Source organism: Phragmites australis, chromosome 12 (assembly GCF_958298935.1).
Source record: "Phragmites australis chromosome 12, lpPhrAust1.1, whole genome shotgun sequence".
NCBI classification, from domain to species: Eukaryota; Viridiplantae; Streptophyta; class Magnoliopsida; order Poales; family Poaceae; genus Phragmites; species Phragmites australis.
In genome coordinates this window covers 7,608,353-7,635,100 of record NC_084932.1, presented here as the reverse complement: position 1 = coordinate 7,635,100, position 26,748 = coordinate 7,608,353, and the positions used below count along the sequence as shown (strand labels likewise).

The 26,748-nt window shown below is 43.2% G+C and overlaps 1 protein-coding gene and 2 long non-coding RNA genes across 3 annotated transcripts; 1 reads left to right on the top strand and 2 right to left on the bottom strand.

Annotated features, from left to right (window-relative positions):
* Positions 1-1,141: 1,141 nt before the first annotated feature.
* On the bottom strand, positions 1,142-2,846 carry LOC133886672 (F-box/kelch-repeat protein At2g44130-like). The gene has a single exon (XM_062326448.1). The coding sequence runs from the start codon at positions 2,779-2,781 to the stop codon at positions 1,678-1,680; it is 1,104 nt and encodes a 367-aa protein (XP_062182432.1). The 5' UTR covers positions 2,782-2,846; the 3' UTR covers positions 1,142-1,677.
* A 2,013-nt stretch (positions 2,847-4,859) lies between these two features.
* On the top strand, positions 4,860-6,250 carry LOC133886132 (uncharacterized). Its single transcript, XR_009903349.1, has 2 exons — positions 4,860-5,556; positions 5,642-6,250. It is a non-coding gene; the product is annotated as an uncharacterized LOC133886132 (long non-coding RNA).
* An 18,293-nt stretch (positions 6,251-24,543) lies between these two features.
* LOC133886190 (uncharacterized) lies at positions 24,544-25,513 on the bottom strand. Its single transcript, XR_009903365.1, has 2 exons — positions 25,385-25,513; positions 24,544-25,024 (listed from the first exon to the last, which is right to left on the bottom strand). It is a non-coding gene; the product is annotated as an uncharacterized LOC133886190 (long non-coding RNA).
* Positions 25,514-26,748: the final 1,235 nt, after the last annotated feature.

Genomic DNA, 26,748 nt, shown 5'->3' with positions numbered 1-26,748 from the left:
CATGAACCAATCCAATTGTCCAAACATTAATGAACGAATGAATGCTAACCGACGAGTGGAATGTAGGAGGAGTTCGCTCGCCGGAGCTTTCAATGAAGAAAACAGCCTCCAGAACAACGGCGGGAAAAAAAGCTGTCTCAGCTCGTCGGCATCATCGCTTGGCGAAACGCGGACGCCATGGATGGATGAGTGGATGCCTGCCGTCCTTATCTTCCTCCTTGCCTTTCCGTTTTGCTATGACCCAAGAACTGGAAGGGACATGTCGGATCTTGAATGGATGGAAGACTTCACAGGATAAGAGTAAATTTTGGACCGAGATGTCAACACTCTTCTGAACCAGAGAGTCTGGAAATTTCGGTAGGCCGTAATCCGTACAGAAGAAAGGAGAACAGAAGTCAGACCAAGAACACCATGAACCAGGCTTTGTACAACAGCAATTCATGGCTTAAGTTTCATCTTACAAGAATGCCAGTAACATACTAGTACTAGCATATTATGTGGACAGCGAGATCAGCAGCAGTGGTTCAACAAACCATCAGCAATCATGTCTTGGTGTCTGTTCCCCTGAGATTTCTTCTGGCTCAAGCACGGCTGGCTCCCCCTCCCGACCGTCAGCAGGTACAGCCACTACTGCTATTCTGTGGACGGACGGACGGACGGACGGGCGGTGGAGCGGAAGAAGATGGACGACGACGAGTTCGGCCAAAGCTGAATGGACGCCGAAACCGCTGGCGACCTTATCTTTTGCGAGTGCGGATGCTTCGCTTCTTGGCCTTTCCTTCACCCCAACAGGTAGTGATTGATGGAGGCGTGCGATGGCTCGAGCTTCTCTCACCTTGCAACTTAAAAAAATCTCCGGGATTGTCAGCCCTCTGTTTTGAGATGGACGCCAGCGGGATTGCAAGCAGGATCACCCATTGTTTTCTTTAAAGAAAATAAAACAACGAAAGGAAATGGGGGAGAGGTACTGTGTGCAAGATGCTTGGCAAAATTCCATCTTGTCCAACGGCGGCAGTTGTTCAGAGTATATGCTTTAATGGTTCTTAGCGTCCGAAAAAGCTACATGAGATCTAATGCGCGGCAGATTTGGATCAGAGTGGAGTGGATGTGTATCAGAAGATGCCAGTTTTGGATCCAACAATAGTATGTACAATGATTATTATTACGTAGCTAGAAGCATCCAATGCAGCACAAGAAGAACAGTGTCCTTCACCTCGGGACAAAAACACCACAATCATCTCATCTCAACACTCCCAAAAGCAACGAAGGAAGAAACTTTTTTTACACCCATGGCTCCATGGATCTCAGATCTCGCAGATTTCCTCGACTCCTTTGATGGCAGGGCATTCTAGTAGTAGATGCATAGAAGAAGAACAGTGTCCTTCAGCTCGGGACAAAAACACCACAATCATCTCATCTCAACACTCCCAAAAGCAACGAAGGAGGAAACTTTTTTTTACACCCATGGCTCCATGGATCTCAGATCTCGCAGATTTCCTCGACTCCTTTGATGGCAGGGCATTCTAGTAGTAGATGCATAGATCCATGATGCGTAGATCTCAGGCGAGGAGATCTCAGGCCTCAGATCTCAGATCCAGAAATGGCGGAAACGGTGTGCGTACATACGTACTAGTAGTAAGTAGCCTTGGTCGGGGATGGGAACGGGAGAGGTTCAGATCAGATGCGGACGGAGGCGACGGAGAACACGAAGCCGGCGAACTCCGGCGGGGGCTTCACCACGGTCCAGTTCTTGGTCTTGACATCGAACACCCACAGCGCGTGGCGCCCGCCGCCGCCCTCGCCATCGAGGGCACCGGTGACCACCACTTTCTCGCCGCCGGCGACGCAGACGGCGCGCGCCGTGCCGGCCTTGAGCCCCGGCGGGTAGGGCCCAACCTCGCGCCACCCGCGGCGGGTCCCCATCCACTCCATCACAGCGCCGTCGATGCACCAGACGCGGCCGCGCACTACGACGTGCGCAGCCGAGGGGGGCGCGCGGACGCGCTCGAGGCGGCGCCACGCGCGGGCCGCCGGATCGAACCACTCGGCGTCGCGCTCGAACCCGCCCTGCCGCGCCGTGCGGTACCCGCTCACGGCCAGGAACCGGTCGCCCGCGACGGTGGCCATGCCGTCGCACTCATCGCGCTCCTCCGACATGTCCGGGAGCGGGTCCCACGCGTCGGCGCCGGCGTCGTACGCCTCCGCCGTCTTGAGGGCGTTCTTGTGCTTGTCGTGGCCGCCCGCCACGTAGATCTTGCCCCCGGCCTCGGCGCACGCGAAGAAGGACCGCGCCGACCCCATCGGCGCGGCGCGCCGCCACTCCCCCGTGGCGGCGTCCAGCACGTGCACGTCCGCCACGGGCTCGAAGGTCTGCGGGTCCCACCCGCCGAGCACCGCCAGCCGGCTCCCCACCGCCGCGCACTGCGCGAACACCGGTACCGGTGGCGCGCCGCTCTCCCGGCGCCACTCCCCCGTGGTCACGTTGTACACCGCCACGCCGTACGCCGGCGTGTTCGCCGGCGCGTCTCCATCTTTCGGCCCGTCATTGGCCGACGGGTTGCCGAACTGCAGCAGGAAGACCAGGTCCTCGTTGGCCCCCGCGGCGGCGCGCGCAGACGCGAAGGCCGGCGCCGCGGCGGCGCTCAGCCAGCCGCGGCAGACCCGGCGCAGCGCGCGATGGGAGGCGTGCGGGACTCGCGCCAGGCAGTCGACGGCGACGTCGTCTGGGATGCCCGGGATGAGGTCGATGTGCTCCTCGGCACCGCCCCTAGGGCTCCTCATGTTTCTTGAATCCTTCCTGTGAGCTGAGCTTATCTTCTGGGAAGGATGGGATGGACTCTCGCATTCCGGGGGGACAGGGGTTAAATAGAAGCCTGACCGTGCTACGTGGCACTCAATATTGTACCTATGTTCACAGCTAAGCTAAATTGCTATATACAATCTCTGATTATAAATATAGATCGTTTTAGCCTCTTTAACTATTCTCTAAATATAAGTTATTTTTAAACTTCTATGTATTTTTTTCTTTTTTTTCATTCTTACACTTATTTAATAAATACTATCACTCTTATAAATGAATGAGTTATCTTTTTCAATACAGAATAAATAAGAGATAACAAGGTCATTTGATCTACTTTCTTAATCCTTGTGTATAAGTCTAAAACAACCTATATTTACAATCGGAGGGAGTAGTAATGAAGCCCGGGAATCTACTGTTTTTTTAAGGTTTATTTATAATTATGTAAATACCGTGCATTATAACGAAAATATAAATATTGAACACAGTAATATTAATTATAAATTTAGATATAAAGATAAGGATGCATCGATAGAACGGTCGAACAAATACGTCAGGAACAATAATGTAGTTTGATTTCATATAGGATCCGAAAAACTAAAAGAGATTATTTGTTAATTTTTCTCATAATTTTTTTCTTTATTTTTATTTTTATTAGTAAAACGGATCATATCTGTTGATGGTAAGAGACGGAGATGCTAGAGAAATAAAGCGAAAAATAAAAATAGATAAATTATTTAAAATTTAGAAGGTTTTATTAGATGGGAGTGCAGTAGGAGAAACGTGGCATATGAATCAACCTGTGTTTTATATAGTAGAAATTTTATGTAGTTTTGTTCTTCGTGGAAAAGGTTGCATCCTAAACAAAATAGCAAACTTGTAGTGGACTGAACTATATAGTATATATCTGATATTTGTATCTGATCAGCGCAAGGCGACAGAGAGAGGGAGCTCTAAAACTTGATCTTGGCCTTTGATGCTACAAAGGTGACACTGACCTGTAACTGTGTGTCTGTTCAATTGTTAACGGCCAAAAGAGACTTAAGACTGTTTCCCTGTGCCGTGATATCACTGCACCCAGAACACAGACCATGACAAATTCTGGATAGGGTAACGAGAGTGATGTTAAGATATTCTAAGTATATTGTGCATTACTTGTGATATCAGACGTTGCCCTATCTTACCATTCCACTTTTCGAGATTAGTTTTGATGGGTGTATGAAAGTATGAACTATAAAGCAGCCTTGAGGTAGAAATGTGGTAATTGACCACGGGCTCGGCGATTTCCTCATCCCATACATCATCTGAAAAACCTCAAGGAAGAAGTGCTTAATGAATTGGTCCCCAAGGCACGGCAATACATGATTCGTCAGCATCATTCATTTGATCTTATCCCTAAGAAAAAAAGAAACGAATAATTAAGCACATGTTGTCACCATGGATCATGGATCCAGCAGACAAAAGCACAAGAAACTACTGGTTAGGGTTTTAGTTACTATTTTGCAAACGGTTACCAGTCCTCGGTGGTAACCATGGTTACCGTGGTAATCGTACAGTAATTTGGTTGAATTCGATAGAAACAAGTTGAATTTTATCAAATTTTGAATTTTTTGAATTTTAAATTTAAGTTTGATCGGTAATCGTTCGGTTTATAAAAACAGTGTAGACTGAATCGTCCTTCATAACGAAACCGTAAAGAGAAAATATTGAAACGTTAAAAAAACAAAAATCTCTCCGTAAATAGATTCTAACTCTGACAGAAAACGTTTGCAGATGATCTCAGCATCACTTGATCTTATCCCCAAGATACTAACTGGGCAGCATAGCAAAGCACACTAGCAGCAGTAGTAAATCCTTATCCCTGGTTTGACTAGACGCACATCTTCCTTTGCCGAACTTGCTGGCTGCTCTCTTGGCTAGCCAGCTACAGACAAAAGAGAACATCGGCACCAGTTTTTCCAGATCTTCTTTAATTTTTCTTTTTTTTTTTGGTCGAGGACTTTTATCGATCCAGGTGTAATAAGTCCATGACAAAGAGGCCTCGACAGATGATGCGCAGGAATTGAAGTAGCCTGAAAGTGTCTCGCAGCGTTATCCGTTTAATTTCGCGATCGGCGTTTGGAGAATTTGGGGACAGACAGACAACTCATCTGAGGGTGAGTGAGGTGGAGGGACAAGGGTCGCCATCATCCATCTAGCGAGCTGTTCGGGAGGGAGGGGAGGGGATGGGACTCGATTCCATTCCATGGCCGTGGATCCGAAGCAACAGTGGCGGTGTTCTGGTCTCACTTGGCCAGCAAGCGCGGTGACCTGTGGCGGACGCCGAGGTGCAATGTAGTGACCTCTTCTCTTCTTTCTTCTCCCCTTCTACCTCCTCTCTCTTTATCTTCCTTCTTCTTCCTCCTCCTTCTCAACCCAATGGCGATCTAGCCAGTAGGTGAGGGACTTGAACCACTCAGCCCCCATGTGGATCCGCCCCTGCCGGTGACACTGATGCATGCACCTCAGCTCGCTAGCTAGCCAATTTCGATTGCTTCTTTGGAGGGTTTCGTGCTTCATGCCAAGGGCGTGATCATCGTCAGGTCAGGTCAGGTCAGATCAGATCAGATCAGGTCACGTGTGCGCGCGTGCGTACTTCTAGAAGCTTTTGTAGTCTTCGGGTTGTTCCATGATCTACGTGCCGTTTCATGCTGTCGGCGCTTCCTTCGTTCTCAGAATCATTCATTCCTGAATCCTGAGGGCCCACCAGCAGAAGCACTGTAAGTGTATCTTCTTTGCTCAGCATGCATGCACCATCAAGGGTACGAGTGATGGATATACTGCTTCTTTTTCTACTCCAAGCAGATGAGCCATCGTCATGTACCTGTCTGTATACACAAATGTTCCTCCACTGGAGAAAAAACTTCTTGATCTGGAGTAATTATTCTACTACAGAGTATTCAGAAGCGGATCCACCCAGGGTTATGGAGAGAGCTTAAGGGTATAGAAGAGGAAGAAGAAAATAAAAAAGAAGAGAAAGAGGAGCATGAGGAAGATGAAGAGCTCTCAAATTGTTGATAGCCTTGAATCCACCGCCGAAGTATTATACACAGATAGAGAGAAAATAAAGGCGAGATATCTATTCATACCGCGTGACTGGCGTGAACAATGTGGAGTCGATCGCGCCGTTCGTTCATTGCACCGACGTACGCGACGTGCGGGCCAGCCGGGCGGTGGCCACCGGATTTGGCTGGTTGTCGCCGCGCCACTGCACGGTGATCTTGACGCTGCCATGGATCACGCATGGAATGATCCGTACGTGCGCCTCCGTTTGGTTGCATCGCGAGAAGAGAGGGGTTTAAGTTGTGTTTAGTTGGATTGAGGTTTTTAGTTTTTGGTTGAAAAGTTGGTTTTTGGTTGATGGTTGATATCTTTTTACTATTAGTTTTTTAATAAATTTTTTACTTTCTAACACGTTAAAAGTCAGAAAAACTCGTTTCAATCAGCTTCTCAACTTTTAATTTATTTTCTTAAAAACTAGTTTTTCAGTTTCTCAAAAACCACCTACTCAATAACCTGTTTGGTTAGATTTCTAACTTGTGAGAAATAGAAAAAAAAATCCCTAACTAAACAGGCCTTAGTTTGCTGGTTGCTTGCAGGGTTGGATACAGAATAATCCGCGGCTGAGCCCTAGTTAACAATTACGCAATCGATTAACGTCACAATCAATCAATTATGCGTAGCTACCTGATTGTTTCGGAGGCCATCAGTTGATCGAATAAACTAGGGCTTCTGGTTACCGCCAAGCTCCACTAGAAAAAGGGTGCCTAGCTGGATCCGCAACAGACTGATCTAGATTTGAAAAAAGGGCTACGGGCTTCTAGAAACTATGGATCAAGCTGGTACTCATGAGAGAAAGCAGATTGTTTGTGTGTCATTCTTTACACACTTGCACCACATTTCGGCTACTGTTACCGTTCTGGAACCAGCTTGTATATAAGAGTGTAGCAGCCAGCTTGTCCACGTGTTCCACACGCATGCATGCTTCGAAATTTCCATTTTTTTGTAAGAAAAGAAAACGCTGGATTCTCACAGCGGAAGATATCACCATCGCCTCCGGCGCCGCGTGCAACTCATGCATACTAGTATCATGAAAAACAAAGAGCAGCTGGCATCGTTGACCTCCAACTCACATGTATAATCCTCTCGGATCTTACGAAGCTGCTGTTTTGCTAAGCCTCACGTTTATTTATAGAGAAATTTTACGGTGGTCCAAAATTAATATGAGCCATCTATTTTTAGAGTCCAACGATCCAGATTAGTCAGAATACTACTCATTTTCTACTAGTAGTATAGGTAGTATATGTGAGTAGTATAGTAGTATTAGGGTTATTTTGGGAAGAAAAATACGTTGCATGAAACTAATTAACTGCAGTTATATGTCTCTAAATAGAGTAATATTTTATTATTATTTTAACATTTTAATATGTCTTCGGCATGAGAGTTCATTTGCTACCCATCGGCTAGGGTTAGCGATCCGACGTTTGCGGCGTCAATTTTTCTATTAGCAAAAGCATGGTAGTTAATTTTAACAAAATTGCCACAATTACCAAAATATCCAATTATATAGATCGTCGGATTAGATTTATACTACCTCTTACCTCTAGGTAGTATGGACCACCGTAAAAGAGCTCTATTTATATGCCCTCGCCGCCTCATCGTTCTGCTCATGCAGGCGTCTTCTCCGCTAGGCCGGCCTCTCTCTTCTAGACAAAGGAAGCCCTCATAACCTTCTATTCTTCTCGACTGAGACATCAATCTTATTTTCAAGACTAATCATTAGGAGGCGTGCTATTTACATGCTGCTCATCATGGGAAAGCTTGCATTCTGACAAGACCACAAAGCAAAACTTGTAGTGGACTGCATTATAGTATATCTGATATTTTCTGTATCTGATCAGGACAAGGTGACACAGAAGGATCGGAGCTGTAAAACTTGATATTGCCCTTTGATGATAATGGATTAATCGATGCTACAAAAGGTGACACTGACCTGTAACTGTGTGTGTGGCTTTTGCTGCAAACCATGGGTGTCTGTGGAATTGTTCACGGCCAAAAGAGAGACTTTCCCTGTGCTGCGCTGTGCCGTAATATATGAGTGTATCACTGCACCCAGAACTTGGACCATGACAAAGTATGGATAGGATAACGAGAGTGATGTTAAGATATTTAAGTATCTTGTGCATCACTTTTTATATCAGATGTTGGTCTAGTATCTTCAAGTCCATTTTTTTGTGATTAGTTTTTGATGGGTGTATGAAAGTATGAAGCGGCCTTGAGCTAGAAATGTGTGTAATTGACCACGGATCGATTAGACGATTTCCTCATCATCCCAACATCATCTGAAAACCTCAAGGAACAAGTGTTTTATTGATTGGTCCCAAAGGCACGGCAAGACATGATTCATCGGCATCATTCATTTGATCTTATCCCTAAGAAAGATAGAAACGAATAATTCTGGATCCAGACAAGCACCAGACACTACCAGTAAGTTAATCCTTATCCCTCGTTTAGACTAGCTAGATAGCAAAACGTCTTTTCTTCTTTATTTTATACCTCCTAAATTTTCAGTGACTGAAATTTCAATTGCTTATAGTCGACGACGGATTTGAAATCGCCGGCGAGTTTGGAGGTGATGGTCACTGCGTAAGAAACTAACAAAAAATATATCACATTAGTAACGGTTGTTCAGTACATGTCACTAATGTGATACCAAGCTGAGATCAGTCTCAAAACCATCACTAATGATAGATTATTGATGAGAAAATCACTAATGATAACAGTGGCAGGTCATTTCACAACCCGTCACTAATGATATAGTCATTGATAACGGGTTAAAGAGAGACCACTCATCAATAACGAGCTCTGAAAATACCTGTTGAATACAGGAGGACCAAAGCAAACGCAATAGCCAGGTGTCCTTTCTGCCCAAATGGGGAAAAGGGCGGGTATCCGACATAAAAGGTGGGTCAGCGTGACGGTTTACCCTAATCGCTATGTCCCCACCGTTGACGCCGCACCTCCTACCGCTCTCTGCCCATCCCCACTGGTCTCCTGTCGCCACCTCCCCGCGCCTCGCTAGCTTCCCAGCGCACGCCGTAGGCCTCCCTTCTTCCGCACATGTGGCGTGATCGTATTTCGGCAGCCAATCCGCTACAAAAGGAGTAACGAGCGGGGGTGTGACCATACCTGGCCGTAGGAGGAGCGCACAGCGAGCTGAGGAGCCCGTCCACAAGAGAAGCGGCATCGATGCGCGACCTTGCTTGGCCTCGAAAGGAGCGGCGGGCAGTGAAGTCCAAGACAACCAGGGAGAGGAACCTAGAGAAGAACTCCTAAGGTTAGCGTCCTTGATTACTTTACTCCATCTTGACGGACGATTTCACTAGGCCTGGTTCTTGTCGGATCCTGATTTGATTCCCTAGATGGAATCCTGATCTAATTCAATTCAAGCCTCTTTTCTTGCAATTCTTTGCAGGGAGTTAGCTCTAGGCCAACAAGAAGGTCATGAACATCCAGGTATGTGTAACATCCCGAGTTAAGCATGTTGATTAATTACAAAATTCACTTCAAATTAAAACTTTTTATGATTAATTAAGATAATTAACGACAAGGAAGTGGCAGGGTCGTCGACTCTCAGCCTAGCCAAGAAGTCCATCAAAGCCACCATAGCAGACAAAGAACACCACTACCCTCACCACCAGAGAATGATCTAGTGGCCGTGATGACTACTCAAACCCGCCTACTGGAGGCCATAGCTCAAGCAGGAAACAATAATAGAGGTTATGGACCTCAGAACAAGATGGCAGAGTTTATGAGGACTAGACCCCCAACCTTCGACAGTACCGACAACCCCTTAGAAGCTGATGACTGGCACATGGCAATTACCACGAAGCTCAAGGTCATTAATTGTGATGGCCAGGAAAGGGTGAACCTTGCCACCCATCAACTAACCGGATCAGTAGCGAAATGGTGGGAAAACTACTACAAAGCCTCAGTGGATGTCGATGCCATCTCTTGGGAAGAGTTCCGCAAAGAATTTCGGAAGTACCATGTACCGGCAAGGATCATGGAGATGAAGGCCGATGAGTTTCGTGACCTAAAGCAAGAATCAATGACAGTGAACTAGTACATTCAAAAGTTCATCCGCCTTTCCTGCTATGCGCCAGAGGAGATAGCAATGGATAAGAAAAAGCAGGATCGCTTCAAGAAGGGACTGCAGCGCAGCCTGTATGTTTAGCTAGTGCATGTGATCTACCCCGACTTTAATACTATGATGAACAAGACCCTTCTACTAGAAGAGGCCCGTGCACCCATAGAGGCAGAAAGGAAGATAAAGTTTGCTGATCGGAAGCAACAGAGCAGTAATTCCCAAGCGACTAGCTACAACCGAAAGTAGAGAATTCAGTATCGGCAGCAACAAACCATGCAGTACCAGACTCTGGGATCCGCATCTCGCACAGCAGCATCTACTACTTGCAGTTCCAACATGGGACAGTCTCAGCAGAGCAGTGCCCAAACTCCAGCAGTTGCGTAGAGAGCATGCATCATTTGCCATCAGCCAGGCCACTACAAGAAGGATTGCCCAAATACTAATAAGAACAACGCCCCAGCTCGTTCAGCCCCAGCAGGAGGAGCAGGACGAGGAAGAAATCAATCAGCCGGACAAGCACGGAACTTTGGACGAGGCCGCGTCAACCACATTAACGCTTAGGAAGCCCAGGAGGCACCGGATGTCGTACTAGGTGAGTTCCCCGTCAACTCAACCCTTACAACAGTTTTGTTTGACTCTGGAGCTTCGCATTCATTTGTTTCTTCAAAGTTTGATGCACTTCATAAGTTGTCAACTGTGATGCTTAAGAACCCTAAGCTAGTTCGATCCCCTGCGGGAAATATCCTATGTCGTCTAGGATGCCCCCGGGTTAAACTCTGTTTAAGTGGGGTAGAATTCCTAGCAAACCTAGTAATTGTAAACTCAAATGGAATAGATGTTATCCTGGGAATGGATTGGTTAACCAAACACAAAGGTAATATAACTTGTGCTAGTAGAAGAGTTACCCTGGTTAATCACAAAGGGATCAAGGTAGAGTTTGAGCCTAAAGGACCCAAGTATGACCCAAGGGCTTGCAACTTGTCTGTCAAGTCAATAGAAGATGTGCCAGTGATATGTGAATACACAGATGTATTTTCAAAGGAATTACTTAGTATGCCACCGGACCGTGACATAGAGTTCATTATTGATCTCTTACCCAGAACAGCCCAAATTGCCAAGAGATCTTATAGGATGGTAGTCAATAAACTAGAGTTGTTAAAGGAGCAGATTAGAGAATTGCAAGTCTGTGGTTTCATTAGACCTAGTTCTTCACTTTGGGCATCTCCAGTTCTATTTGTAGAGAATAAAGATGGGAGTTAAAGGATGTCCGTTGATTACCGCTCCTTGAATGAGATGACCATCAAGAACAAGTACCCACTATCCCGGATTGATGATCTATTTGATTAGTTAAGATGAGCCAAGTACTTCTCTAAGATAGATTTGAGATTTGGATACTACCAGTTAAAGATTAGAAAAAGTGACATCCAGAAAACTGCCTTTGTAACAAGGTATGGGTTGTATGAGTTCACAGTCATGTCATTTGGACTGACGAATACCCCGACATACTTCATGAATCTGATGAATAAGGTGTTCATGGATGAATTGGATAATTTTGTGGTAGTGTTCATTGATGATATTCTGGTCTATACAAGGAGTGCAGAAGAGCACGAACAACATCTGAGAGTGGTTATGGAAAGGCTAAGAGCACACCAGCTTTATGCCAAATTTAGCAAGTGTGAGTTTTAGCTTCCAGAAGTGGTGTTCCTTGGACATGTCCTCATAGCAGAAGGAGTATCGATGGACCCTTCCAAAGTTGAGGCAGTAATGGGCTGGATTCGACCAATTAATGTCTCAGAAATCAGAATCTTCCTTGGATTGGCGGGTTATTACCGCAAGTTTATTGAATGATTCTCGAAGATAGCTAAGCCAATGACCAAGCTTCTCTAGAAAGATGCCAAGTTTGAGTAGGATGAAGCATGTGAAAAGAGTTTTCAAGAGCTCAAGAAGAGACTGACTACAACCCCAGTGTTGAAGTTGCCAGATATCCAGAATGATTTCGTGGTTTATTGTGATGCCTCACGCCAAGGTTTAGACTGTGTACTGATGCAAGATGGCAAGGTTGTGGCTTATGCATTCAGGGACTGATACTGGAGGCACATGAGGTCCCAGTAACTGGGATCTTACAGTATGTGTGTCAATTTGACACCTCCAATCGTCCAATCTATCACCCCTACCCCTAACCCCTTTTTTCTTTTGTTTTCACTGATTTGGATCAAAAGGCTGGCAATGTAGTGCACTGAGATCTGGGAATCAATTGAGCTAGAAAAGTACCACAGCCTGGACCTTTTTCTTCAGACTATAGATTGGTAATCAGAAAATATTAAATTCAGCTGCACTGGGTCTCTTTGTCAATTGATCTGGTTGACTTGTATTGTACTGAAGTGAGTGGGCTAGCAATTTGAAAATGATGCATCCTCCCCCATGAAACATCGGGTCTGTAGTTTTACATGTTTCAGAACAAGAAACAATCAAGATGATTGCAGAACCTAGAAGTATTTGGATACAAATCCCTTGGGTTTAGTTCAAATGTGAACCAAATTTCATAAATTTCTAGAGCAATCTCCCTCATTCAAACAGTGCCAAGCAATAGAGCTCTAATTAACATTATCTTTGTTCTTTGCATATTGATTCCAGTTTGGAAGTTGCCAGCTTGTTATAGCATGTGGTGATTGAAATGAAATTTTTACAGCTACTAGAAGGTACTTATTGATCGTGATGTTCTGTGTATTTTCTAGGAGAATTTGGACATGTGCTCGCAGACACATATTTGTTTGGATGATTGTTGCTAGGAAAACAACATATGGTATACAGTTTGTTAGTTAAATGGCCAATAATGTTTGCTTTTCTTTTCAGTTTCTAGTTTCATGGTAAAAAAAAAGTCATTAGCATTTCCTTGCTTTCAGTGGCCTCGCTGTATGACATATTCAATTCATGTTATACTCATCCTAGAATACTATCCTCTGTTTTCCATGAAAATATTTATCGTTTCTTAGTTTACAACAAGTTGAGATTATCCACCCCTTAACTGAAAATGTCAGTTTGTCCTGTGATTTATTTCATCAAGATGAGAATGTGTTACTAGTTTTTAAGTAGGAGAGATATTTGTAGTTGAGGCCTATGGGTCATATTAGTGCACCGTTAATTTATTGCCGCTACCTTCATTGATCTATTAAACCATATAGATGCAATGCAATACTGTATACAATTAACTTATATGTTAGAAAAAAAAGTGAAAGATAAAAGGAACCCTGATCATATTCATTTTTGTTTAGTCTTGGTAATATGAAGGAACCCTGATCTCATTGCTTTTCGTTTTAGTGTCTGGGTCAATAATATGTGGATTTAGTTTCTTGGTTCATCAGTTTGATCATTTGGGGGAAATAAGGATGTTATTCAGCCCTTTTGGAAATAATTGTATTGCATTTCACATGTTCATTTGTCTAGCATAAACACTTTTGAATTCCTTAACTCGGCAATGTGATTCAGAACTAGCGAAGACGTCGCCTGCCACTCTGCTCTTCTCGTTGATTCCCCTGCTGCTTTAGGCATGTAGATCTCGACTTGAAAATCATCAGCTTCGCCAAGAGGAGATGAAAGAGATGCATATCAAGAAGAAGATTGTGCCTCTCAAGGTTTAGTTTGCTTCTCTAGCCAATTGCTGCACACCTGTAGGCTGTTTTGGTGCCTCCTCTTTTTAACCACTCACATGAATGAAGTGGTGAATCTACAAATTAACCTCTGAGTGAAGAACACTGTAATCAGGGATTAGTTCTTGTGGGTATGTAACCTATATTGCATTGGAACAATTGTGTGACAGCTCTGTTGCCTGTGAGCTAGTAATTACTAATAAGCGTTCATATTTGTTTGTAACCTATTTTATATATTTTTTTGTTTTACAAAAACACATTAGTGACAGGTCTAGACCTGACCCATCACTGATGTATACTCATTAGTGACAGATTTGGATCTAGACCTGTCACTAATATATGTCATTAGTGACAGGTCTGAATTAGTCATTAGTGACGAGTCTGGATCTTGACCCGTTACTGATATATGTCATTAGTGACGAGTCCAGACCCATCACTAATATGTTTACATTAGTGATGTGTTTGGAGTGACGGTGATTTTACCCGTCTCTACTGAGGATTTACCTGTCATTAATAAACTATTATAATGTAGTGGGTTGTGCTTCAGGCAAGAGATTTTAGAGATCTCATTTGTTGTCAGACTTAGAAGAGCTCATGGGGAGCCCTAATGTCACGCTGGAGAAGAAGCGAGAAGCTAGAGAAAGAAGAATAGATGAGCCTAGTAGGATGGTGATGGGATCCAGCGGATGAGAATGGTCAAGTGAATAGAACATCATTGAAAGGTAGCACCTCCCTCCTTTTTCTTTCTCCCTTCCCCAACTTGCTGGTCTCCAAACCATAGGGTCTAGACAAAAAAGCGCACACACACAGCGTAATCACAAATCAGTGAACTAGCCTTGAGCTAGAAAAGTGCACAGTGTAATATACCATTAACCATCATATTACCAATGCTATCTTACTCACTTATTGTTGGACCCAGCACCCTCGATCACAGATTCAACAATTTTACCGATAGGATCGATGCATATGGAAAATGACCAAGAAAAGTTACTCCTGTAGTGAAAATGGTTCTATTAGGTTATAATATGTTTTTAGTGATTAATAACAATATAGTTATTAGGACTAACATATTTGTCAAGAATATATATTTGTAGGTCTCATTAAGGTTAGCAACGGGTCTACCCTTGTTGGGTTTGGCCTGCCCGCACCCGACCCGAAACCCAATTTTGCAAACCCGACATAGCCAAGAAATAGATATCGGGTGCAAAACGGCCCCGCCCTGGCCCCAGCGGGGACCCGAGAAACCTCGGCCCACCTCTCCATCCCCAGCGTGCTGCACGCCCACACTCACTTATGCTCACCTCAGCTATCCTAGTGCCTCGATGCATATGTCGGCAAATCAATCGCAAATTCGCAGCAAAACCGAGCTTTGCTCGGGATCACAATCAACAAGAACTTCCATCAAACATGGAGCACCGCTCGTTTTCATTATCACATAAGAATATAGATGATCTTACCTGCACATGTCATCGTGGCCGCCGCCGCCCTCCAGTGCGCCACTCACTGTCAATGCCCTATGCTTCAGCTTCCTCCCTCCTCTACGCTTGTTGTTGCCCTAAGCCGTCAACACCTGCCCACGCTCCATCGTGCCCCATCCCGTGCACCCGTAGCCACTCATCGCACCCTGGGCCCATGCATCGTCACGCCGTTCCACCAGCCCACAGCCACGCACTTTGTAGCCATCGCACTGAGTGGTCTGCAGCCATCCTGTGCGCCGACCCGCGCCACCCCGCAAGCTTGATGCCGACGGATCCAGCCCTTAAGTGTGTGAAATCTGACAGGATATGGCAGGATTTGGTCGATGGAGCATCGTGCGACCTACCCCTGAGCTCCTCATGGCTCGGAGGGGGCGGATCCATGCTCGGGGCTCACGGATTTCGCATGCTGCTCGTCAAGCTTGCATCGGTGGAGGGTGGGATAGGCAGCAGTGTGGGTCTATGAAGGGGGGCGATGGTGGGGAAGGCGGGGATGTGGAGACTGGAGGGGCGGGAGCATGAGACGGGAGGGAGCAGGAGTGGGCACCAGCGATTGGTGGCACGCTGACGTTGGCGGCCAGAGGGTAGGGATGACCAGGGAGTGGGGGTCATGGCTTGGGGGAATGAGAAGTGATGAGGGAGTGAGAGATGGAAGGACCGAGTGGGAGAATGAGAGATGAGGGAGAGGAACGAGTGGATGATGGACAAGTGGGTGAAATGGCTCGGGTTTTGGATGGGCGGGTGGAAAATTAGACCTAGATCTAAACCCAGTTCGGATCGGGGGCCCAACCCGATAACCTCGTGGAGCCGTTTTTTCACCCAAACCCAGCCCCATCGGGTCTGAAACCCACGGGGACCCAACCCGATAGAGCCAACTGCCATCCCTAGGTCTCATGGATATAATACATCAAGAACCATAGGAATTGTGATCCGTGTATTTTCATTTCAATTGATACCATGTTTTTGAAATTATATCCTTACAAGTGGTATCAGAGTTAGAGCTATCACCAGCTCTACAATTGGTTTTAGAGCCATACACTCTTTCACAAGGTTTAGCCAATTCAAGTGTCATTTGAGCCCTAATCTCATTGTGATCGGCGTAGGCTTCACCGCATAGAGAGTTGTGATGTCCGGGGTAGGGATGGATTCCTATAGTGCTCCACTTTTTGATGGCACAAATTTCTCACGTTGAAAAATTCTAATATCTTGTTATTTGCAAGCCTGAGACTTAGATGTTTGGAGGGTCACCGAGGAATGGATGAGATCTCACATCACCAACAAGGAGAGGCAATTAGATGCATTGGCGAAGAGTATCATTTTATCGTATTTAAATGTTGATGCATTTAATCGTGTTTATTCTCTCACCAGTGCACATGATATTTGAACTGGTCTCATTCAAATAAATGAAGGCACAAAAGATGTGTGCAATAAGAAATATCATGTGCTTGTGACTAAGCTTAATAACATCAAACAACTATCCCATGAAAATGCAAATGACATGTATTCATATTTGAATATTCTTGTCAATAAGATCAATAGGTTATGTTTGACGCAAATTGATGATAATGATCAAGTGGTGAGAAGATACTTCAAGCTCTTTTTCTGAAGTACAAGTTGATAGTCTCCATCATCTACGACAATAACGACATCAAGAAGATGACTCCAAGATAAGTGCTCAACAAGATCACCGCCGATGAGATGATCATGAACACATGAAGGTAAAGATGAGGAGGCAAGAGCAAGAGTCAAGCTCAAGCGCAGATGATGGATATGAAGATGAAGATGAAGAAAGCAATGAAGATGATGGCCAAAGCACATCAAGCGATGAAGAGATGGATCCCGAAGTCACCAAGTTCATCTATCAAGTGGAGAAAAACATCAAAAAGATCAATACCAAGATTGATCATCGAATCTTCATGAAAGACTGGGTCAAAACTATTGATCATATCAAGAAGGAGAAGAAGACTAAGATCAAGAAGGAGACAAAGGAAGAGCCAAAACATTCGCAAGCATAGGAACATGGGTGAGCGGTAACGAAGATTCAAGTTCAAGTGATGAGAGCTTCACCACCCACTCCTTAAAGAGAAGCTCTTTCTCAAGGTCGTCATCACGCAAGTCGTCATCACGCAAGTACCTTAAGATCAAATATATAGAAAGCGATGTAAGTGATGATGAATCTGATGAGGATTCCCTCTCTTAATAAGAACTTCTTGATTTGATCAATAAGAAACAAATGACCTTAAAGAAACAATCTAAAGAAATTAAGAAATTCAATACACTTAATAACATTTATGCTACATTTATTTTCAATGATAAATAATTGTTGAGTAAATTCAAATTGTTAAACAAGGGCATGAAGAGCTTAAGGAAAAATTTGAGTGTATCGAATCTCAACCTAAGGTTCCTTTGATGCAATCTATCTCTCAATTTAATTTCAATCATAAGGTAGATACTTGCACTTCTTATGTTGATTTAATTGATTTATCTAGTTTATACCTTTGCAATGAGATATGTGTTGAGAATATTCTTGTAGAACCATCTAATGAACTCATTGCATAAGAAAATGATGAGCTCAAGCAAGAAAATGATGAGTTCAAGTAAGAAGTGGAAGGGCTCAAGAAGGACTTGGCAGGATCAAAGGGCAAAGAACATGTCCAACCTCCTCAAGATAATCGTGCTACTATAGTGAATAAGCTTGCGGAGAGATCCACCGTAATATACTTCAAGTGCCATCAAGAAGGCTACAAGTCCTTCCAATGCAAGTAAGTCAAGAAGGAGATCAAGAAGAAGAAGAAGAAGACGGACATCTCCAATAAGACCTTCAACATCTACACCAAACCCAACTGCAAGATCAAGACCAAGAGCAACAACTACAAGCTCAAGAAGAAGAACGATGATAAGGTGATTGCACACAAGATTAGGAGAAAGAAGCGGGGGTGGAACCAACCTATTTGGGTGCCTAAGTAAGTCATCACCAATATTAAAAGGGCTCCGATCAGTTTGGGTTACAAAGAAGACTTGAAGCACACGGATCAGCTCAGGGATTTGGAGACTTGGCTCACAAGATGAAGTGAAGGGTTAAGCAAAGAAACCAAGTATACAAGATAAGGCGTATTGATGAATATCATGATCATCATATATCCAAATCCTTATCTAAAGGTAATGAGGTAATGGTAGCTAGATTTTTGTACATGCTTTTTGAACCATTGCCTTGTCTAATATTACATATGCATATTTGAATTTATTGCAATACCTAGTGTAGGTTTATCTTATGGTAGGCTTCTTGTGTTTCTTTCTAACCCATGAGCAATCTACATGGCTTATTAGTGATAGGTTTTTGTCATGGCACTAGTTTTATAATTGATATCTTTTATGTGCCACAAGTTTAATCTATAGGATAAATTCTCTATTATTATAAATAACAAGTGCATATCTCTCACAAGTATTTAATATTTATATGCACACATTTAGGGAGAGAATATCCTATAGGTTGTAATCTTAAGACTACCATGTGTTGCAAGTTGTATCTGTTATAGTTTTATGGAGTAATCAACAAGTCCTCGAAGGCATGCAATACTTCAAGGCTTCATTTGGTTTCATTGTCAATTTATTTGTTCATTTAAGATATCTTCATGCATAATATGACTTAAACTTCTATCTTGACATAGTTATCTAGTTGTGCATATGTCTCTCTTTTATCATATATATGCACACATATAGAGAGAGTTTAATCATATTATATGAGTTTCATAAATTATGATCATTGTTTGTCCTTTTCAATTAATATCAACGTCTCCTACTCTTACAATTAGTATATTTTTTCGATTGGTATCATTTTATTGGATAATGATTTATGAAGATCTCTCTCATGTGCTATAACGCTCTTCCTCGAGCTCAACATGTGTTTATAGCTCTTTTTGAGATTGTTGACAAAAGGAAAGAAGTTTGACGACCAAAGTAAGAGACATGCCTTGTGGAGAACAAACAAGATGTCAAAGTTGATAAAGATACTCATCTGCATTTGGTATCAAAAGCATGCAATATAGAAAGTATTACATAAGTCGATCAAGGAAGATAACGGAATGAAGAAAGGATGAGCCACAATAAAAGGGGACTAAGTAGTAAGAACATGCATCTAAGCAATATAATAAGGTTTTGTGCTCTTTACAATTGGCATTATTTATTATTTGCTATTTATTTTGATTGTGTTGTCATCAATCACAAAAAAGGGATAGATTGTAGCGAAAATGACCCTATTAGGCTATGATTGTGTTTTTAGTGATTAATGATAACATAGTTATTGGGACTAACATGTTTGTCAAGAATATATGTTAGTAGGTCTCATTGATGCGATACATCAAGAAACCACCATAGCCGAGAAAAAAGTTTGGTTGAATTGAAGAAGTCACAGGAAAAATATACTCACCGAATGGTTCAATGCTGGAAAAATTGTACGCACTGGAGCTTTGTGTTCAGAGGCAGCTTTACCTCACCAGGTGGTCTAGTGTCAAATGGGTAAAAGCAGCAGAGTATTGTTGACAAAGGAGATAATGCAAATGTCTTCACTAGATGGTCCGGTGATCACCGAAGGATCACACCAGACTAATTTTTATAGAGAAAAATCCAAGCACAAAAGAATGAAGATCAACTCACCGGAAGGTTTGGTGCCTGTGTTGTACACACCGGATACTTCACACTGGAGTATTTCCTACATAAATGTTTCTAAAAGTTGAAGATCGAAGAATACCTCACTGGATAGTCCGGTGATAGGTAATGTGTACACCGGAGGATTACACATGAGAAATTTACACATAGAGGCTGCAGAGGCTCGGATAATTCAAATGTACTCACCGTATAGTCCGGTGATGAAGATGATTTATACACCGGAGTGTCCGGTGTTCAAAATGACTTTGAGTGGAATCCAACGGCTAGTTTTCTGATGATATACTCACTGAATTATCCGGTGATTGTACAACTGTTGTCACCGGACAATTCAGTGTTAACAGCTTTTTTGAGCCATTAGGTTAATGGCTAGTGCGCGATTTTAAGACTATAAATATTATCTCCACTTAGTCATTTGAGGGTGTTGCTGTCTAGAGAAACTCATATATACTTGAAAAGACATCCAAGCCCCTAAAATGTTTAAATTGGTCATCCAAAATAATTAAGCATAAGATTAGTGAGTCTTAGTGCTTATAAGCCTACAGAGTGTGTTGCTAGGTGATTGCTGCCTAGAGAGTGGATCAAAGAGTGATCCTAACTTATACCAAGTGGTACGCCGGTGCTTTGAAGTCTTAGTGACTCGTCAGCAACTTGAGCCGGAGTTGCTCAAGCTTGTTGACCCTCTGATTTGGTATGGAGCGGCGGCAAGATACGTGTACGGGGACACGAAGATCCTTGCTTGGTAGCTCAAGCTCCGAAGTGATCACGGTAGCAAGTGACCGGAAGAGAGGCTAGTGGTGAGGCCTTATCTTTGTGGCTTGACGGCTCATCCGGTTTGAGATCTTGTCTTGGTGGTTTGGTGCGTCAAAAGTCATGATCAGATACCGACCGAGAGCATATTCTTGGTGGAGCTTCAACATGGACTAAAGTGGTATTTATGTCATCGATAACACGTGATAAAAAAATTTTGTGTTGATTTTGTCTTTCTACCTTATTTACGTTTTTACGTTTACATTCTTGCAATTTACTTTGCTAGAGTAGGTAACAATTCTCTTAAACGATAGAGTAGAGACACTAGATAAACATATAGCATATTTAGATATAAATTGATATAGTTTTATCTCGTAAAGTTTTTAAAACTAATTTAATTTAGATTTTTAAATATACTAATTCACTCCTTAGAACATCTTTACAACTCCCAGTGCTATGATCGATCCCGAAGCTAAGGTACTGAAACTGCGAGAGATTCATCAGCATCACTTGACCTTATCCCCAAGATACTGACTGAGCAGCGTAGTTCACTTAATCTTATCCCTGGTTTGACAAGACGCACATCTTCCTTTGCCCAACTTGCTGGCTGCTCTCTTGGCTAGCCAGCTCCAGACAAAAGAGAACATCGGCGCCACTTTAAGGTGCTGCGACTGCGAGAGATTCATCAGCATCACTAATCTTATCCCCAAGATACTGACTGGGCAGCATAGCACACTAGCAGCAGTAGTAAATCCTTATCCCTGGTTTGACTAGACGCACATTTTCCTTTTCCCAGCTTGCTGGCTGCTCTCTTGGCTAGCTTCAGACGAGAGAACATCGGCGCCGGTTTTTCCATGGAAAAATGAGGCCACCCAGCTCTTCTTTTTGTTTTTTTAGTCAAGGACTTATACCCAGGTGTAATAGCAAGTACAGAGTAAATTCGTGAACCTAAATACCCACCGATAATTTTTAGTTTAATCAATAATAGTATTTTCTTAAATTGAGTAAATTTTTAAAAAACTAGTGTAATTAATTAAACTAAAGAGGTCGGTGGGTACTCTTAGCTTCACCAATTTATATCCTAATAGCAAATAAAGTACCTATGGTCTGTTTGGTAGAGCTTTTAAAGCAACTTCGAGAGTTGAGTTAAAAGAAACTATGCTAAACAACAGTTTTCAATTTTTGGCTCTTTAAGTGGAATTTATAGGAATAATTTTTTAAAATAAAATAGTTATTGTGAGCTAAAAATTTTAACTTTTTCTGATTCACATCTCACACAGAATTACTTTCTCTATAAAATTTACCCTAGAGAATCACTTTCAGCCACATAATCACTTTCTTCAGATAATCACTCACTCTAAAAAATCACTAAAGAATCACTTCCAATCACATAATCATTTTCCTCGTATAATCACTTCCTCTAGATAATTTAAATCAGAAAAGCTCTACCAAACAGACCCTTAGACTCCTTTAGGATAGGCTGTGGCTTCGTAGATTCTGGCTAGTTGAGTAAGCGATTATGGCTGTTAAATTTTAGTTGTTATCTTTTTACAATAAACTTTTAACTTCATAGCACACAAAAACTATAAAAATTCATCTTCTCACATTTTAGTTAATTTTAAGCACAATCGCTTTCTCAATCAATCAAAAGGCATTAAAAATCGAGGTTAAAAATCAACCATTTATATAACTTCTAATTCTTTTAAAAAGAAACCGTTTTTAAACCTATCCAAACAGGTTAGTCTGATAGTATCTCGCAGGCAGCGTTATCCGTTTAATTTCGCGATCAGCGTTCGGAGAATTGGGGGCCGGTCGGTGATGAGATGGGATTCGGACGAGGACGTCGAGGGGACAGGCAGACGGCTCATGTGGGGTGGGGGGAGTAGTGAGGTGGAGGGAGAACGGTCGCCATCAGATCAGGGATGATGGGAGTGCGTGCTTCTAGAAGCCTTTGTCCTTGGGTTCTATCTAGTACGTGCCAGCGTTTCATTTCATGCTATTGACGCTTCCTTCTCAAAATCAATCATCATTCCAGAGGGCCTACCAGCAGAAGCATATCTTCTTTGCTCGGCATGGCCATCGAGGGTACGAGAACGAAGCTATTCGTTTCTCGATTCTGGTTGCCATGCCCGCGGGTACACTAATATTCTTCCACCGGAGAACTTGGAGCCAATGTCGACTCGATCGGCCCCGGCCGGCCTATGCCATCACTGGAGTAAGCATTGTATTATTATAGAGCGAGCCGTAGCTTGTTTGATAAGTCATCTAGTGTGCGATGATGTTCACTGCGTTCGAGCTTCGCTAGATGCAGATACTTAATCATACTCAGGTTAAACTCGGGTTAAGTTACCTCGGGTTAAGTTAGGATAAAATACACACTTGCACGTTCAATGATACTGTACAAGATAATGTACTGAAAGTCCCAAGCCTTTCAATTTCTTATAATATATGAATACACATATGTGTATGTGAATTATATGATGTATTTTCTTTGTATCTTGAAAAGAAATATTATATTATTAGAGAGAGATATTGATGGCCATGTTCCCACCGCTTGGTAACTGAGAGAAGCGCGCGCGGAATCGATGGCGCGCCATTCATTGCACCGACGTGCGGGTCAGCCGGGCGGCGCCCACCGGATTCGTCGCGTCACAGTGATCTTGACGTCGCCATGGATCTTGGGCGATCCATCCGTACGTGCGTCTCCGTCTGGTTGCATCGCGAGAGGATACAGAATCCGCGGGTTGAAGAAAGGGCAACGGGCTTCCAGAACAGCTAGCAATGGGATTAATAAATAAAGCAGATTGTTTGCGTGTTACCCACTTACACATCACTTCATCGGCTACTGTTACCGCTTTGGAACCAGCTTGTCTATGTGTTCCACACGCATGTTTCACTAACTTATAGAATTATTATTTTCACCAAAAGCAGCTTGGGCTTAGAAAATATCGGAACAGCTAGGCTTCATATTCTGTGAGCGCCTCCGGTGCATAATCCTCGCAGAGACAGTAATAACTTTTTCTTTGTTTATTAAGAAAATGTTGCCTTGATGTCCGGCGCAAGCCGCGACAGGACGCAACGGCGTCCATAGATTGATGGCTTCATTGTGAATCAAGCTAAAAGGTCAACGGCCTCTAGCGATGGATGAATAATCTGAAAACCAAAAAAAACCGAAACCAAACTGAATAATCCATTTTACTATTTGTTCAGTTTACGTTAATTTTCAGTTAGTATCGTTTTTTAGAAATCGAACATGAAATCGTAAACCCAAAAAAACCACAAAAATCAGTTATTTGAATTGGTTTTCTTTTTTCGGTTTGCGGATTATTGCCCTTCCCTACTAGCAACGCCGGGCCCCACACCACATGCAAGCGCGTCCGGCGCGAATGAATGTGACGACGTGGGGCCCCGCAGGCCATCGGTTGAGAAGTCGCCGTGACAAGAGTCGCCGACTGACGGCTGGGCCCCGCGACTAGGCCGGCTTCCTTGCTGGCCCGTACGTCTTCCCTTGTTGCTGCAGAGAGCGATCTGAGCCGTCAGTTTCTCATCTGACGAACAGGACGGGTTCGATAGGTCCGTGCCTTCGCGTGCAAAGTTGCTTGCTGCCTTGTGCCTTTCTTTTTTTCGTTTTCTTTTTTTTTTTTGAAAGAAACGGTAGATATGATCATTCTCTTCGCGGGGTCCTTACGAACTAAAAATGTGTTTGGACGGGACGGCATTAGGGTAAAAAAATACTAAGTACTTATAGCCAGATGTTTAAAGAAAAAATTATTAAATATGTATATAAAAATTATAGTTTTTATTATAGACAAAGAATACAAATACTTCAATATAGTTAACTATCTTATTAACACTAATATAAGTAATGGTTTTTATATAAGCATCCTACCCTCTAACTAAGTACATATGTTTAGGGAGTAAAATTTCGTAGAATTTTTAGTAAAATTTTGAGAATTTTAAAGAGGAATGAAATATTTAATTTTAAAATTTTGTTTCACCAACATATGTGACTAACAGAACAAAGAATAAAAGATGACCAAAATTTTAGAGATATTTCCCAAACTACAATCTTTTCACCAATGAAAAAAAATAAAACAAAATTAAAATCCATACTTGCGCCAGTGCAATTATGAAAAAAAAAATCTCATTTTTTCTATAAGCATCTACTCTAAACGTACCATTATACACGCTCTTATAGGAAGCAGAGCCAGCTGCTCGGACTGACGAGCCGGCGGCAACGCCGGCGAGGGAACGGCGCCGTACGTCCCCCGGCCATGCACAGGCGTGCACACGGGAGATGCCACGGCTTGCGCTCTCCCCTCCGAACAAGCAATCAAGACACCGCCGCCTCGACGCCAAAGCGATCAGGGATTGGCGGCCCCGCGCTTGAGTAGCTGCTTCGATCTTGACTCGTCCGTCCACGTCTGAGCTGGTGCAGAAGGTCCATCCATCCATGTCGATCTAGCTCTGCTTCTAGAAGCATTTCAACGCAGCATCCTGATTGCTACAGGTGCAAACAAACACACCAGTGATGGGCCAACAAAGGGGTATATACAATTAACTAATTATGCATGCGCCACTGAGAAGGTCCAAAAAAGCAAAAAGTTTCGCTATGCATGGCGTCTGTCAGAGGGAGCAACTATGGAATAAAGCACCATAGCTGCAACAAAGAGAAGACATGCTGAATATATATAGAGAGAGAGCACGAACAACAAACAGCCTAACCAGAGCCCACTACAAAAACAAACAAACAAAAAAAGTTTAATTTCTGCCATGCATGGAATCATCATCACGCGAAAGGAAAACCACTGATGTCAGAACGCAAGGGTGATATTTAACAAAATCCAGCAACTGAGGAACGTACGTTACCGGCAGTCCGGCACTGCAGCTGGCAAATGTCTTGGCACACTCATCGGACAAGTCGCTTAGTTTGGCCGTGTAGTGCGGTGCATTATATGAGATCCACAGGCACAGCCACAGCCACAGAAGAAAAGTCCATTGCATTTGCATGCTTGAATTGGGCGGACAATGTGCGCTTTGAGGATCGGTTCAACCCCCTGGCAGGGGACGCGGACCGGCGGCCAAAGGGACCTCATCTAGTCAGTCAGATTTTCAATCGACAATTCAAGGCTGTGACGTGAATCATGTCGTAGATTATTGCAGCGGGAGCAAAGGGAAATGCAACTAAACAGTCGCGATAAAGACATGCGTACGTATGCGTGAAAATTTCCCTTCCTGGAAGCAAGGAACATTGCTGATTTTGGGGTCTCCAATGTATGGAACCGAGGTTGGCCTACATGTACTGATGTTTTCTTGTTCAAACTCACCAAATGTTTAGAACATGGCTGGATCTAAGAGGTGGGCCCATGTGTTAATTAAAAAACACATAACATCAATGAATTTTTTAATAATATTATTTTATTAAAAATTGTAAAAATAATAGTTAAATTCAAAAAAATTGTAAGAATACGTACCTGTCGGTACTCTGCGTGTCGACACCCTACGTGACAGTGGATCTAGGGTCCGATCGGCACGCATGTGGTGTTAAAAAGACCTATCGGCACTCTACATGCTGACAGACCTCCAGTTGGACACTGATATGGCTGTCAATTAAGGGGAGAGCCGATCGGCTTGCCGATACGTGGAATGCCGATAGGGCTGTTGGCAAACTGAGTACTGACAAGTGTCATTTTAGTTTTTTTTAGTAATATTATTTATTAATTTGGAAATAATCATTTAACAAGCCACATGTAAAGCAAAAGTCAATGTACATATGTTGGAACTAAATAATACCGCTTGTATTATTGAAATATTGAAGTGCGGGAATCACCATAAGCCATACACGATTGTAACAGTAATGGTGGCATGTTCGGTACATTTTTCACTCCATTATACGTATGTATCGCCGAAAAATCTAGCATGCCTTAAGGAATTTAAATAAGACACAAACAAAAAGTAACGATGATATTGACATGTACGTTACAATTTAGAAAGTAACCTAGACATATACTGATTCTAAACCTAACATACCTTAGAAAATTGAAACTAGCCAATTAGACCTTAGGGAATTGAAACTAGCCGATTACTGCTAACACTCTATTGAGTGCAGCGTGTGTACTTCTGTGAGGAACCGTCCAAATAGTATTCTAACTAATCATCAGGAGGATCATTATTCATGATCACAACCTCGACGATTAACCAGAATACCATTCCGGTAGTCTCGGCACG

Bases quoted from the DNA above. Each gene is read 5' to 3' on its own strand.
- LOC133886672 (XM_062326448.1), bottom strand. From the start codon at position 2,781: ATGAGGAGCCCTAGGGGCGGTGCCGAGGAGCACATCGACCTCATCCCG.